The sequence below is a fragment of the Syzygium oleosum genome, unplaced genomic scaffold, assembly GCF_021117445.2.
Source record: "Syzygium oleosum isolate NSW1041296 unplaced genomic scaffold, Sole_v2.1 Sole_v2.08, whole genome shotgun sequence".
Classification (NCBI taxonomy): Eukaryota; Viridiplantae; Streptophyta; class Magnoliopsida; order Myrtales; family Myrtaceae; genus Syzygium; species Syzygium oleosum.
Genome location: NW_026607492.1, coordinates 3,748,833 through 3,763,237, shown reverse-complemented (window position 1 = coordinate 3,763,237; position 14,405 = coordinate 3,748,833). Strand labels below are relative to the sequence as shown.

The 14,405-nt window shown below is 46.3% G+C and overlaps 4 protein-coding genes across 4 annotated transcripts; 1 reads left to right on the top strand and 3 right to left on the bottom strand.

Moving 5' to 3' along the window:
- Positions 1-362: 362 nt before the first annotated feature.
- Positions 363-4,472, bottom strand: LOC115686315 (LRR receptor-like serine/threonine-protein kinase RPK2). Its single transcript, XM_030611557.2, has one exon. The coding sequence runs from the start codon at positions 4,110-4,112 to the stop codon at positions 726-728; it is 3,387 nt and encodes a 1,128-aa protein (XP_030467417.2). The 5' UTR covers positions 4,113-4,472; the 3' UTR covers positions 363-725.
- A 3,048-nt stretch (positions 4,473-7,520) lies between these two features.
- Positions 7,521-10,205, bottom strand: LOC115684604 (uncharacterized). The gene is made up of 3 exons (XM_030609402.2): positions 9,773-10,205; positions 8,355-9,193; positions 7,521-7,993 (listed from the first exon to the last, which is right to left on the bottom strand). The coding sequence occupies exons 2-3, from the start codon at positions 9,152-9,154 to the stop codon at positions 7,804-7,806; spliced, it is 990 nt and encodes a 329-aa protein (XP_030465262.1). The 5' UTR covers positions 9,155-9,193; positions 9,773-10,205; the 3' UTR covers positions 7,521-7,803.
- A 1,306-nt stretch (positions 10,206-11,511) lies between these two features.
- LOC115684635 (protein CHLORORESPIRATORY REDUCTION 7, chloroplastic) lies at positions 11,512-13,006 on the top strand. Its single transcript, XM_030609461.2, has 3 exons — positions 11,512-11,669; positions 12,271-12,404; positions 12,586-13,006. Exons 1-3 carry the CDS (start codon positions 11,615-11,617, stop codon positions 12,856-12,858), a joined length of 462 nt encoding a protein of 153 aa, XP_030465321.1. The 5' UTR covers positions 11,512-11,614; the 3' UTR covers positions 12,859-13,006.
- A 74-nt stretch (positions 13,007-13,080) lies between these two features.
- On the bottom strand, positions 13,081-13,928 carry LOC115684648 (uncharacterized). The gene is made up of 2 exons (XM_030609480.2): positions 13,471-13,928; positions 13,081-13,345 (listed from the first exon to the last, which is right to left on the bottom strand). Exons 1-2 carry the CDS (start codon positions 13,810-13,812, stop codon positions 13,304-13,306), a joined length of 384 nt encoding a protein of 127 aa, XP_030465340.1. The 5' UTR covers positions 13,813-13,928; the 3' UTR covers positions 13,081-13,303.
- Between the last annotated feature and the right edge of the window lie 477 nt (positions 13,929-14,405).

Below are 14,405 nucleotides of genomic sequence, written 5' to 3'. Positions count from 1 at the left end.
GTAGATCCAAAACAAGTTGAAGTCTTGTTTATATTATTACCCAAACAAGTTAAGGTCCAACCCGACCCAATATAAAAATTTCATGTTTGGATCGGGTCGGGTCGGGTCATGTTTGAACGGGTACTTTTGACACCACTACCAAACACCTAATATTAGCCCAAGGGGCTTTGGACACCCAAAGTGGCTTAAACGCACCCTAAATGCTGAAGGTCAAAAAGAGGATTGCTCCACTTAAAAAAAATGGAAAACGAAATTCCCAGCTCTGTAATCAGTATTTGCAGCAGAAAACCAGCAAAACCTGATGGAGAACCTAAACCAGAAAGCACCAAAATGCTTTGTTCAGATATCAGATGGTTGCAATGTTGAAAACTGAAGCAGCCATTATAAAGAATGATCATTTTATACAACGGGACAGGAGTCTAATTTCTACAGTTTTATTACAGCAGCTGAACCTAGAAAAACAAAACCTAAAAATACTCGTGTAAGATGCGGAAAAGAATATCTGCACTCTTCTGCAGTTTCATCATAAACCCGACACCGAAGAATTCCCGTGGAGTAAGGGCGCCATCACAACTATGGTACAACATCTATAGTATAGAAATTCTCAACCTAAGGGGCGTCCGACCAACCGAGTGGAAAAACCGACAATTACAGATAAATTACACCGGGGCCTTTGGCTCACTTCCTATAAACCGCTATTTCCCAGAAAACTTCGCGAGGGAGCTCTAACAAGAAGGGGGCTGAAGCTGTTTCAGCCGATGTGCTACGTGCTTCATCGTGGGCCGAGTAGAAAGAGAATCGACAGTGCAAACGACCGCCAAGTGTAGAACCTCCACCAGATCGTCGTGGGGGCCCACGTCCCACAAGCCTGCAGTGAAGAACTCCTTGGCACGACCCTGTCGCAGAAGCATGCATGCCCATTGGACAATGTTGAAACCATTCCCATATGAAGAGAACGAGGGGTCTAAAGCCTTCTTGTCCGAGAGCAACTCAAGAAGTACTACACCGTAACTGTACACATCGGCCTTATCAGAGACACGGCATGTCATCGCATACTCGGGGGCCACATAACCAAAGGTCCCTGCCACACCGGTAGTGGCATGGGTCTCTGAAGTTCCTAGTAGCCGAGCCAACCCAAAATCAGACAAGCAAGCATTGTAATCATCATCTAGCAAGATGTTGCTAGGCTTGACGTCACGGTGGAGGATTCGGGGTACACATTGGTTGTGCAGGTAGGAAAGTGCACGAGCTACGTCTAAAGCAATCTTGTGAAGTACCCTCCAATCCACAGGCCTCGTTGACCTCTCTTTTATGAATTTCTCCAGATTACCACCGGGCAAATACTTGTAAATAAGGAACATCTCAGTCTCGCTGGCATGACAACCAATCAAAGTAACCAGATTCCGATGGTGATGCCGTGCCAGGGTTTTAATCTCCGCATGAAACTGTTGGGCCCCCTGAAAACGGCCCACCGCCAGCCTCTTTATTGCCAACAATACCCCTGGCGAAACCTCGGCCTTGTATGTAGCTCCAAAACCACCACTACCGATGCAATTGCTTGCGTTGAAATTCCCTGTGGCAAGCACGACATTCTCAAATGTTAATGGGATCCCAATATCTATGAAAACGGACAGTTCCTTCCTGACAGAGCCACAATTCGATTTTCTTTGTTTCCACTTCCTCATGTAAATACATAGGCCAATCAAAGCCAGCAGCACGGAAACAATTGCCGAAGCAGAAGCTATAGATGCTATTTCTACTGCATTAAAACTTGATGGTCGACCTCCTGATGGCGCGGCTGCATCATTTGCCAAACTATCCGCCCTCTGCAACTCTGTTGATGGCCTTATTGGGCAAGGCTGGCTAAAATGGTTTCCAATAACGTTACTGCACTTCAGCAACTTATCATTTAAGCGAAGAGGCCCAAACAAGTCGTTGAATGACACATTGAATGAAGTGAGTGCCGTCGCATTCATCAAACCAGTTGGGAGTTGCCCGGAGAGCCTATTGTTATTGAGCAGAAGAACAGTCAGATTCTTTAATTGCACAATGTCATTGGGTATTTCACCAGAGAGGGAGTTGGATGAAAGATCCACAACTTCTAAGAACTGAAGCTGCCCCAAGCTGGGTGGGATGGAGCCAGTAAGATTATTACCAGCCAAAGAAAGATATTTCAGGCCCCTCACTTGGCCTAGACCGGGTGGGATCTGTCCTTGCAATGAATTCCAGCTGAGATTTAACCCGACAAGAGAAACCAGCTCTCCGAGACTTGGGGGAACAGAACCAGGAATTTGATTCCCAGATGCATCCAAAAGAATGAGCGATCGGCACGACTTGCCCATGCCAGACGGAATCGGAGCAGAGAATTTGTTGTAACTGATATTGATGGCAATTACGTCCAAGTTTTGACAGTTCTCAAATATACTGTCAGGAAATGGTCCAGAAAGACTGTTCTCTCCAGCAAAAAGGGCATAGATCATTTGAGCATACAGTCTTCTAGGGATAAATGGCATTGAGCTCAATGTTCCAGTGAAGTTATTGCGCCCAAAATTGTGATATACGACAAATCCACCATCTGCTGGAACTGATGGTAAAGGTAGACCGCCTTGAGCTCTATACGCAATGAATGACAAATATCCAGTTGACCAGTTGATGGCATCGGAAGCATATCCATTGGCGGGAGAAATAGAAAGACAGCTGCTATTATGGAATCTGGGTATCGAACCAGACAGGGCATTTCCGCTGACATCAAACACAGTCATACACGAAACCTCAATTTCTTCAGAAAGCTGCCCGTTCAACTTGTTTGAGCTCAGGTCAAGGAAGACCAACTTCTTGCAGTAACTAAATTGTTGCGGTACCCCTCCAGTAAGGTAATTCTGAGCCAAATTGACCATTTCCAAGTTGTCACAAGTGCCCCAGTTGGTGGGAATCTTACCCTCCAGGTTTGTCCTCGGTGCCCACAATATGCTGAGCTTGGGTAGTTTTGTGATTCCCTCAGGAATTTCACCTTGGAAGTAATTATACTCATCGTGCATCGAACGAAATCTTGACAAGACACTCCCTTCTGCAGTATTCTTGTCCTGAAGCGGGCTGAGCAAATTCGAAAGCACGAGCACAGATAGATTACCGCAGTTTCCCAGCTCAGCAGGTATTTTACCGCTAAGAGTATTCCTCGAAAGATCCAACACTTCGAGCTTCTCGAGCTGCCCAATTTCAGTTGGAATGACCTCCTCCAACATGTTGGAGTATAACAAAAGCGACCTCAACTCTGCACAACTCCCAATGCCACTTGGAATTTCACCGCAAACGAAATTACCTGACAAATCCAAATGCTCCAGTCTGCCGCAATCGTTCCCAATATCGCTAGGAATAGAGCCAGTGAACTGATTGAACGACAGATACACAGCCCTCGCCCGACTAACAAATCCAGGTATGCTTCCATTCAAAGAATTTCCAGCTAAATTCAAAACCTCCAAATCGGCAAAATTCGATGCCGACATGGACAGTTCACCCGAAAACTGGTTATACCCGAGATTGAGCACGCGCAGATTCTTCATCCCAACAAACTGAGCTGGCAAAGATCCACTTAATGAGTTCCCCTCCAAATCAAGGACCTCCAACTTCTCCATTCCCCAGATTTCAGCAGGCAGTTCACCGTACAGCCCATTAAAAGGAAGAGCCAAGACCCTGAGCTCGGTAAGCTTAGCAATCAAGGGCGACAGTTTCCCTACCAATTTCCCACCACTTCCCAGACAATTTCTCCTAACTCCACGCGCATAAAGAGGGAACTGAGCGGAATCAGCACAGAGGAACAAGCTCCCCTTACCTGAACCGCCGTTCCCAGTGAGGTTGAGCGACGAAACCCTAGAACCAGCGTCGCAGGAGACGCCGAACCAAGCACAGTGACCGGGCGCGCCGGAGCTCGAATCCCAGCTGGAGAGGAGCCCCGACGGGTCGGAGAGCGAGCTCTTGAGCTGGACGAGGACGGATTCGTCGGAATCGCCCAGGACGGCGACGAAGCAGACGGCCAAGAAGAGGAGCAAAGCGGGTCCGGCGGCGGCGGCGGCGACGACGACAGGTGGTAGTAATCGGAAAGAAGGAGGACCCATCTCCAAACACCCAAAAGGGTGCTCAAAGACCTGCAAAAGCTCGAGCCTTTTGTACCCGCGTCGGTTCTGGAAGAGGCCCTCCTCCTCCTCCTCCTCCTCCTCCTCCTTCTCCTTCTCCTCCTCCTTCCTCTTCAGCGACTGGGGAAGAAGAGAAGAGGAAAGAAGAACCCTAATTTGGGTCGGTCATGGCGGGCCGAGTCCAACCGCGGTCTTCAAGAAAACGCGTGTGTTTTGAAGCTTTCGATTTGGGTGCTTGCGCGCTTCGGTCTTCTTCGTCCTTCTTCTTCTTCTTCGTTGTTGTTGTTCTTCTTCTTCTTCTTCTTCTTCTGCTCCTTCGTCCCCGTCTTCACTGTTTCTTTTTCTGTTTTTCTTTCGCCAAAAAAGAAAAGCAAAAGTAGTTAATAATTTCGCGTGTCCTCCGCTTTGCGTTTTTGATAGATGTCGATGCGTGGGGTTTGTCGTTTTTGGGTGGGGCCCGGCGGAAATACCTTTGGTGTGTGGGGTCGTTTTCAGTCCTTTTTCCCTCGCCTTTCTTTTTAAGAGATAATTAGCAGAAAAATATACTAATTCACTCGATTATCATGCCTTAATTTCTTCTGAGTTTCGTAATTTGTTCCCCCCCCCCCCCCCCCCCCCCTCCCCCCACAAACGATTTCCATGCTAGAAACCTGTCTAAAATGCTTCATCTTTCATGAATTGTGCAATTTTTTCTTTAATTCGAGTGCTCTTTTTTCGCGTCGATAGATAAATTCATGTGCAATAAGTCCCGAAGTCAGATGGTGATGTATTTAGAAACTAGCAATTATTTGATGCCGGCGAGAAGGGTGATAACAAGAGTAAACCATATCGATTTACGAAATATTGAGTGATTAAGGTAAGAGCAGCCGTGACCGTTCGAAAAAAGTAAATCAACGAAAAGATATTTTAAATGATAAAAATGTGAATCGTTGATGAACTTTTGTGGAAGCTATTTCGCGAGATAAGGTCGTCATGGGGTGTCTAACTTTTTTCCCGGGAAATTTCTTTCTCCGAAAAATAAATTCGAAAAGGATGTGCGACGAGTCGATAGAAACGGCAGCGACGATCGTCGACGGCAGCAATGACCGGCGTGCAGCGAACGGCAATGATTATAGCCAGGGATCACGACGAGCGATTTCATGAGAAACGGTAAGAAAGGCGCTCTTTCTAGTATTCATTTCTAGCAAAATAAACGAGGGCGGGGCCGATATAATTTCGATCAAAAATTCGTCAACTGGCGTCCCTTTCAAGGCAACTCGGTAAGAAACTGATCGAGGAAACACGACGAGTTCTCGGTTCGTTGATTTGCTTCGGTGAAGTGACTTATCATCATCTTGAATACGCGTGAGGAAAGGGGGGGAGGGGGCCTTGGTTTATTTTCGTGTGGGGGAGAAAAAATGCAAGTTGATGAATTATCCAAAATTTGGTCTTGGTTCGAAGCTTCTTTTTTTGGGGGCTTTATTTTTCTGTGTTGTGATTTGCGGTTGATCTCGAGGTTAATTACACGTCAATCGCCGGACCAATCAATACGTCGGCCCGTCAAACCAAAAGTTTTGCTCGATGGTGGTGGTTGGTCGGGAGGCTCCTCCTCCGAAAGCCCCCCCAACAGTCAAACACATCGCCCTCACGAAGGAATCCTAGTTGGCAGTATGATTATCTGTTTCATTTATCCGACAATCTTCGAAAAAGAATAATTGGGGAAAAAAAATTAAGGAAATGACCCGTGATTAGTTTGGAAATGGCCCAGATGTTATGGGAATTTCATGCGAAACTCGATGATTTACTCGACGAGATGTTTCATAAAAGCATCGAGGGATCGGGCTCGGGGAGCGCGATGCCCCCCCCCCTCGATCCTTTGTCGTCATCGTTCCGAGCGTCGATGAAAATTAGATCGTGTTGTTGGAGTCGTTCCGTCACGTATCGTGCTTTAAAACCGACCCCGTCTTTTCGGCTCGAAATGATGGGTCGGCAGGGATCTTGGATTAGTTGCTGCGTATCTCTCAAGAAAGATTCCAAATCCACCAAAAGAAATAATACATTCAATGTTCTGATCTCCAAGAAACCAGTTGGAGTCCCTCTTTCCTGTTGCCATCTGGGGGGGATGAAACCTGAGTTTTATATTCTTGATTTGGGTGTGTTCCATTAGGTTAAACCTCCACCACGAAAGCTAATCGAGTCTGCTATTACTTAAGTGTTTTCTCGATGGAGCGATCTGGGCGTTACCATGTTGTTCACATGGAATATGCAAACGAGAACCGGAAGTGCATGATCTGGGGAAGCTGGTATCTGGACCCTCTCTAATTGGGAGGAGCAGACAGCGCTACAGATGCCTAAACAATTAGTTAGTGTTGCAGAAGTTGGTCATATGATTCACGGACCGATGTTCCCCGAGTGATGTAGGGGATCGGTTCAAGCGTAGGTGGTCTCCGAGGTTGGAGCGAGTCGCACTGATTGCACCACCAGTTCTGAAGTTCGTCTGCATAACGTGATAATTTGAGCTTTCGTGTTTCTTTCCGTCTGTGAAATCGCGTCAGGGGATGATTCTCGCACGGCGCGCCCTTAGGTTGACTGCAGGAAGATGTTTCGGTAACTATGCCCCTACAATTTAAATCTGTTGGTAGCACAGAGGACAGCATCGAACGTCTAGTGAATTTTCTTTTACGTGTCTTATAGAGGAAAGTTACTGTGATCTGTTGTATATAAGCAAAAGCGGAGGTAATTTGAATGGCTTAATTCTGTTCCCACGTCTTTAATGGCATGATCTTAACCGGGTGTTCAAGGATATCTGTCGAAGTCTCTTTCCAATATTCCTATGGATGGCCATTTTTCGTGTGATGCAGAAGTTCTTGTGTGTGTCTCTGTGTATTCATATGCTTCAACTCAACCAAGTTCTCACCAACACTATGCTTAGCACATGTCTGCGAGCATTAACTTTGAACACTCTGTGGAAGCATGGGCAGTTAGAATGTCTACAGCTAACTTGCAACGAGTCATCTGAATTAGTCCCGGTAATATTATAATAATCAAGGCCATATCTCCTCGACAAATTGTGGGTGTGTGGGCATGCGTGTAGTCTGTTCTATCCCTCTTGGCAAAAATCAATCTGGCGGTCGAGTTCATCTTGGAGGAGTTTTTGCACCGAGAGCTACACAGACATCCTTGCGCGCTCTCTAGCCTTTATGAAGTCAACAGGAATTCTGTTAGCGGCGCATCAGATTATGCGACGGCATCATTTTTGTCTATGAACTTCCAATGCCTTCTAGCTCATTACGTTGCCTCTGTCGATGATCATTTGTTGAGGATATGAAGTGATATGACCGATTGGAATATCATGCGCCAGATCTAACCACATTCGATTCTAGGAGAGAACTCGGGAAAATGAGTAGAGAGGGTGCGAGAATTATCTCCTTTTACATATATAATCATCTTCTCTGAAACTCCACAACATTCGTAATCGCTACTCCTAATTACCATCTCTCTTGTGCAAGCCAGCCGAAGCTAAGCCCGATGCACGTGCTAAGATATCGTTTGCTAGATCCGCAATGCTTGATAGTAGCATGCGTATAATGCAGGCCTGTTATTGTATCTAAAGGGAAGAGAGACGCTTAAACTCTCGGTTGGATTGATGAAACGGACAGGCACCAAGAGACGACTGTGTGACGTGTCTGCAATCTCACTTCGACTTCAGAGAGATTGAACAACGGAACGAACAGCAAGAGAAGCAAGAGAACCAGTTGGTCAAAGTAGTCCTTGCTGTTGTTGCTCGCCTTGGTTCAGGCTGCTCTGGCAATGACTCTGGCGAGTGTTCTTTCTTCGATTCCACCTTGATCGAGGACTTATTTCCTTCTGATGTCCCTCCCAGTCTGACACGAACAAAGTTCGATCGTTAGGCTTCGAAGAGCGGTTAAAAACAGTAGTCGACATGCAAAAGCTGGGATTGTTTAATTCCAAGAGGATTGTTTGTATGCTGAACAAAAACAAATCTATTTGCTCACATGAATTAGACTATGCACTGATACAAAAAGTGAAAAATTGACAAATAATAGAAAGAAAGAAAAGTATGTGCACCTCATGCATAAGATAGGGAATGAAACAGTAAATCCAAGTGCCCTATGGAGAATGAACTACCCGATGCCCTAAACGCTGCCGGTTACCGATTGATCTCAAACTCATTCGACTATGACTAACAGAAAGAAACTAAAACTAAATGGAATTGCAGCTTACATTGGGAATGCAAAAGAGGCGGTGCTCGTGCCGCTCCCATCAGATAGTGTAGACATACTCGTGGAATTTCGGACGTCCTCTGTAGGTTGCATCTTTTCCTTAGCATTATCATCTTCACCTTTCTTGATATCTATATTGCTGGTTTTCGGAGACCCTTCATCCGGGAGTAATTCAGTTATTTGGGGTGATGGCTTCACTAAATCAGCAATCTGGGTTGCGGATGATGATCTTGCGCTTTCCTGCTGAGGACCCACGGCCTCTGCCACAGGGGGCAGGGCGGCCGGGACGCTGAACACCTCATCGAGCTTGGTTAATTCACCCGATTTATACAGCAAAAAAGCCTGATCCCTAGAGAAGCTGTTGTTTCCCATGTGAATGCTAAACAAGGATTCGTTAGAAGCGACGCTCCAATCCGTCGGGTTCGTCGGCTTGCTATTAAAGATGGTCGATGGAATCCTATTCGGGTCATAGCCAGCGGGTCGTCCTGCCATGTAACTCAAGGGAAGCGGAGAGGTGATCTCGGTATGTGTGCTCGAGATCGGAGCTTGAGCATAACTCTCTGATGGGACGAGTCCTTCAAGCTCTTGCGAAGAATGGTTCGATTTCGTCAAGGAATCACTCTCATCTCGATCAGTAAGGGTTGATTCTGACAAAGAGTCGGACTCAGATGAAGAAGAGGAAGAAGAAGAAGAAGAAGAAGGCGAGGCTTCCTTGCTCGGTAGTGTGTGTGTCTCATTGCAGGTGACGTCGAAATGAACCTTCAGGTGCTTACTACTATCCCTCTCAGCCTCTGTATCCATGGGATTAATGATCTCAAGATACCAAAAACATCGGAGATCCTACACTGAACCATGAAAGGGTTAAGTTAAGCTATGCAGACCGATGAAGTTGAATCATTTTTCTGAATCACAGCAAATAATTCAACAACTAGCATGGTTCTAACAATAAGGATCAAGAGGATGGTGGCTTAACAAGCACATATACAACTTAGCATACACGTATCGGGGACCAGACGGAGTTCATTCCGAGGCAATTCGGTTCATGGGAAAGATCCACTATATAACTATCGAAACTCAGCCGGAATTTCATACGAGGGATGCAGACTCTTCGCGCTAGAGAATTGTTGATGCAGATACAAATTTCTCTTTCGATGGAGGGGCGTGGGAGAGATGCGGAATGAGGACTGTCCGTATTGCTTAGCAGGTCGCGAAAGTTCTTTATAAGCCGCGCATCGAACTTCTCCTAACAAGATAAGCGGCGCAGCTGCACAGGATTACAGAAATGCGTGTCGCCCTTGCCATGCTTAACCATTCACCGATCGATATGGCTCAGATCCGCGAAATGGCACAATCTAAATGACCAGGCATTTCTATAATACCCGAGGATCAAGAAAACCAAGAACCGAACAGGCAACGTACCGGAAGACGAAGCTCCAGCCGATGAAACCAAATCGAGGCAGACCCGAGTCACCGCGCCGAACCGGGTCATGGGGGATTTCGAAGTTGGAGAGAGGGGGGATGTGAATTGGAGCAGAAAGGAGGGGGGGGGGGGGGGACAACAAGGGGTTTGCCAGCTTGATGGGGATAAGAAGGGGGGGATGAGAAAAGCGAGGTTAAAAGAGAAGAAAGGACGGCGGGGAGACGATTTCGGTGGTGGTGGGGGGTGTGTTTCTTAAGTAGTTCACGCGGGAAAGAGAGAGGATTTCTTCCCTAGGCGACAAGGAGGAATCGTAACCGCATTAACCGTTTTTCTAACTGAGCTCGCGTTTTTACAGTTCAGCAGCAAACCTAACACGAGGATTGGGAGGACTTCCCACTTTGACTTTTTTAAGGTTCGAAAATAAGGGAAAAGGATGTCTCTTTCTAGAACGATGACAAACAAAACAGATCTCCACAAAAAGTGTTTGTTCATGTTAGGGGTAACCGGTTTCCGGGTCGGCCGGTTTCCAGTTTTTGAAACCGGGAACCGGCCCACCTAGTCTTGGAACCGGACCGGACCGACCCCGAGTGGGCCGATGAAACTGAATAATTCTAGAAAACTGCTGACGGCGGTTGCCTTCGTTATGTAAAATGGAGCGAAACGACCGTCATCGTATTGTTTTGACGTCCTTCCATATCCTTCACTGATGTGAGTGAGCCTCGCCTCGCCTCTTGCTCTCTCTCTGCCATTGTTTGAAACCCTTAACCCCCAAAATCCCAATTGGGAAAGAGCACGATTCTGCTGCATCACCTCAACCGAGGATGTCGTCGACGTTGCCTGGAGGCGACGTGCGCGGCCTCCAGAACGAGCCGCCGAGCAACAAGGACCGGCTCTTCCAGAGCCACCGCATTCGCCACACGATCAACACTATCACCACCACCACAGAGGAACTTGTGAGTTCTCTATTCGCCACGAGAAAGTCACTCGTGTAACCGTGCTATTGCCGAATGTGCTTCTGGTGTGCTAATTCTAGTTTTAATATATATATACACACTATGTTAACTCAGGAAGTGAGAGTATTTGTAAAGGATTAAGGTTTTTTTACGGATTTGTAAGAAATATAAAACTAAAAAGATTCGGTCCGGTCCGGGTGGGTGATTCTACACATGGAAATGGGAACTAGACCGGTGCTCTCGAGAACCGGCCAGAATTGGCCGGTTCGGTCCAGTCCAGGCGATTCGTTTTGCTCACCTCTAGTTCATACAACGTTGGACGTGAAAAACAGAAAAAAAGAAATTCTACGTGTCGGTAAATTTCTAGGTTTTTTTGGATGAGTTTTAAATAACTTGTTAGCACAATTTCAACTTTTTTTGGTTTTTTAAAAATAACTGACAGTATTATTGAATTACCCACTTTGATCAGCTACGCTTTAAGAATGTGCAAAAGGTTTCCAGCTCTTATGCGATAGTATCGACCTCAAATGGTATGGGCTACCCATTTTCTCAAGTGAAGTTAGTATCTCATCTTTGAGTTACCAACTCTTATTCGAGCTATTTAGTAATGTGTATTTCATTGATTTCGATGTTCTAGTTCGTTAATAACTTGCAGACTCTTTAATAAAACTACCTGTCTTATTGGAGGTGTGATAAAGTTTGCTTTGTTAGAATGGGCTAAATAATTTCAAGAATCCCCAACGAGATATAACAGTGAAATTTTGGGGATAGGACACCTACCAATGTAAGGACAAGAAAGGTCCGGTTTCAAAACATTATCCAACAGAAGAACCCCTCTGCCTGAAACCCAAGCTCTCGGTTTGCAGTTGAAGATTACACACGACATCAATGGAACGAGCCTTACAGATGCAGATACGATGCGCCGCAGCACGGAACCTGATCAGTGAGCTCCTCTCTTTTTACCTTTTCTTGTCCCCAGTCCCGGGGCATCGCGAGTCCCGGGCATATCTCCAAACTAGCACCTTTTTCGAATTCCCGGACTCTATATGATTCTGGAGCTGGACTGTGAGAATTGGAAGTTTTCGTTCGCGATAGGATTAGGGTGTCGGACCGAGATGCTGATTGTTTTTTTTTTTTTCTTGAATATTTACTGAGTGGCAGTCTGAAAATGATGCACGGGTGGTGTTAGCCTTTTCGTGAGAGAGTGCGGAAGACAACTCTTCGATGCTAAATCTCTAGTAGGAATAAGAAGAATGATCAGAGTTTCACAAATTAAAGACATGAAGATGCCAATAAGCAAGATTTCTTCTTTTCAACTAAAAGGGTATTGGTTAAAGAATTTAACAACTGTGTGATTTACATAGTATAGACATTGCAACAAGGTAAACATGGGGACTGAGTGAATTACATAGCATGTTTTTATGACACTCTATAGAGTAAAATGGCATCGCATATGATTGACTGAGAAGATTATGTCTCATTTGGCTATTATGTAATCACTGGTATAGTGATTGTTCTAATTCCTGGGCTTTGCTCTGTTGCAGGCGAAACGACTTCGAGGAATAAGATGAGGACCTCTTTTATTGAAGCAAATTCAGGAGGCACCGTTCAGTTCTCTCATCCCTCCGAACACCTCAAACTGAACAAGACGGAGAACCATCTGAAAAACATAGAGAAGGTACATGTACATCTGTGTGTCGCTTTGTCGTTTGGGCAAAGGATCCAGGATCTGCTTGTTGCTGTTTCATTATTACAGGAAAGAGTCTTAGTCGAGTTGCTTAACTATGTTCCTTCTCCATAAAGAATGATCAAACCTCAAGGAGTGTCGTCCAATGTGCTATTGTCTCCATTATGCTCAGATATGTGCAATCAGGCGGAGGAGGGCGTATCAGCGCACCGAGACTTACGTGCTACTGGAACCAGGACAAGAAGAGAGATTCGTGTCCGAAGAAGAGCTAAAGGCCAAGCTCAAGGATTGGCTGGAGAACTGGCCGCGCAAATCTCTCCCTCCTGACCTTGCTCGATATGAAACTCTTGACGATGCCGTCTCCTACCTTGTGAGCTCTGTTTGTGAGCTCGAAATAGATGGTGATGTGGGCTCAATCCAATGGTATGAGGTCCGCCTAGAGTGACCGAAGCAATGGCCAGAACATAAATTAGCGCGCTCCACTGTATTCCTCCGATACATGAAGTAGTACTTGTATCAGTCTCCGGTAAATTACTTTGATACTTCATTGAATGGAAGAACTTCATTGGAGCAACACTAAAGAAGAAGTCATAAGCATTGTTAACTTCTCTTTGTTGTTCATGAGAGTACATCAGAAGAGTGCACTGAACATAATTAGGCAGCAACAGAACATTAATTTCCACGCGACATTGCATAATGCGACAGAGAAATTGTCTTATCAAAAGAATATTACAATCAGATGGTACACCATCAGTCAAAAGAAAAAAACAAGCTGATCTTTCCCACAGAATCCCATAAGACTTTTCCTGCATCACCAACAGTGCAGGCAAATTCGATCTCATGTTATATCAGATCAGAGGTGCCGAGCCGCATAATCATTCACCGCAGAGTTAATGAAAGAGACCCGCATCTTGAACCCGCAAGTCCGGAACCTGCAATTTGGCAAAATTGGATTCAAACCATCAGAATCCCCAGAAATTACATATAGCGAAAAACATGACCTAAGCAAGCAAGACCATGTTCGGTAAGCGATGCTATTAAAAAGTTGTGAACATACCTTGAGCTGATCTTTACTAGGAGGCAAGACGGCGCCGCCTTTTCTGCTTCGGGCAAGGAGGCCTTTTGTGACGGGAGACACCATCAGATCAGTCGGGCTTCGATACCTTTCGGGGTACTTGAAAGCCTTGGGGACTTTGAGGCGATCGGGCGTGCTGGGCTTGCGCAGCTCGCCGGGGACCGGAGAAACCCGACAGCTCTCTTGCGATTGCGGGGGTTTCGGAGGGGGAGCAGCCGTGGTGCACTTGTGCTCCAAGTTGGCGCTCCTGTTGCAGTTCTCCGATAGGACCGGGACATCGACCGGGGAATCGAGCACCTGCTGCTGCTGCTGCTGCTGCTCCATCAGGGGACTCTGTGCAAGTCTTTTACCGCCGCAAGCAGCCGGCTAAACGAGACTTCACGAGCCGCCGGAGAGAGAGAGTCGAATTGATTAGAGAGAGAGAGAGACAGAGAGGGGGGGGCGTTGAATTGAATGATGTGGGTGTGTGTGTGTGGGGGGGGACTGTTGGTTGGGGGGGTTGTATTTGAGCAGAGAGGAGGGGGGAGATAGATGGTGATGGTGATGGTGGTGGTGGTGGGGTGTTACCGTTTAAGGATGAGGGGAGAGGGAGTGGGACTTGTTTCTAACGGTCAAATTTGGTGTTCCCCTGTTTTTTGAGCAGAGGAGAAGGAGAGAGAGAGAGAGTTGCCCTGTTCTGACTCGACTTTGTCTCTTGACTCTGGGATGGGCCATGGCTAGCCAGCACAGCACACCCAAGGCATCCCATGGGATGGGGGCCACATGGGCATGAAGGGTGCTTTTTGGGCTGGCTTGGCTTGGACAAATGCTAATTTTTTTAGCCTTTCAAGTTTGGTACGATCTGATTGGGATTGTAGCGGACCGATTCGGATTCGGCCCAAACAATTTTGACCACAAGCTCTTGGAAAAATTTACTA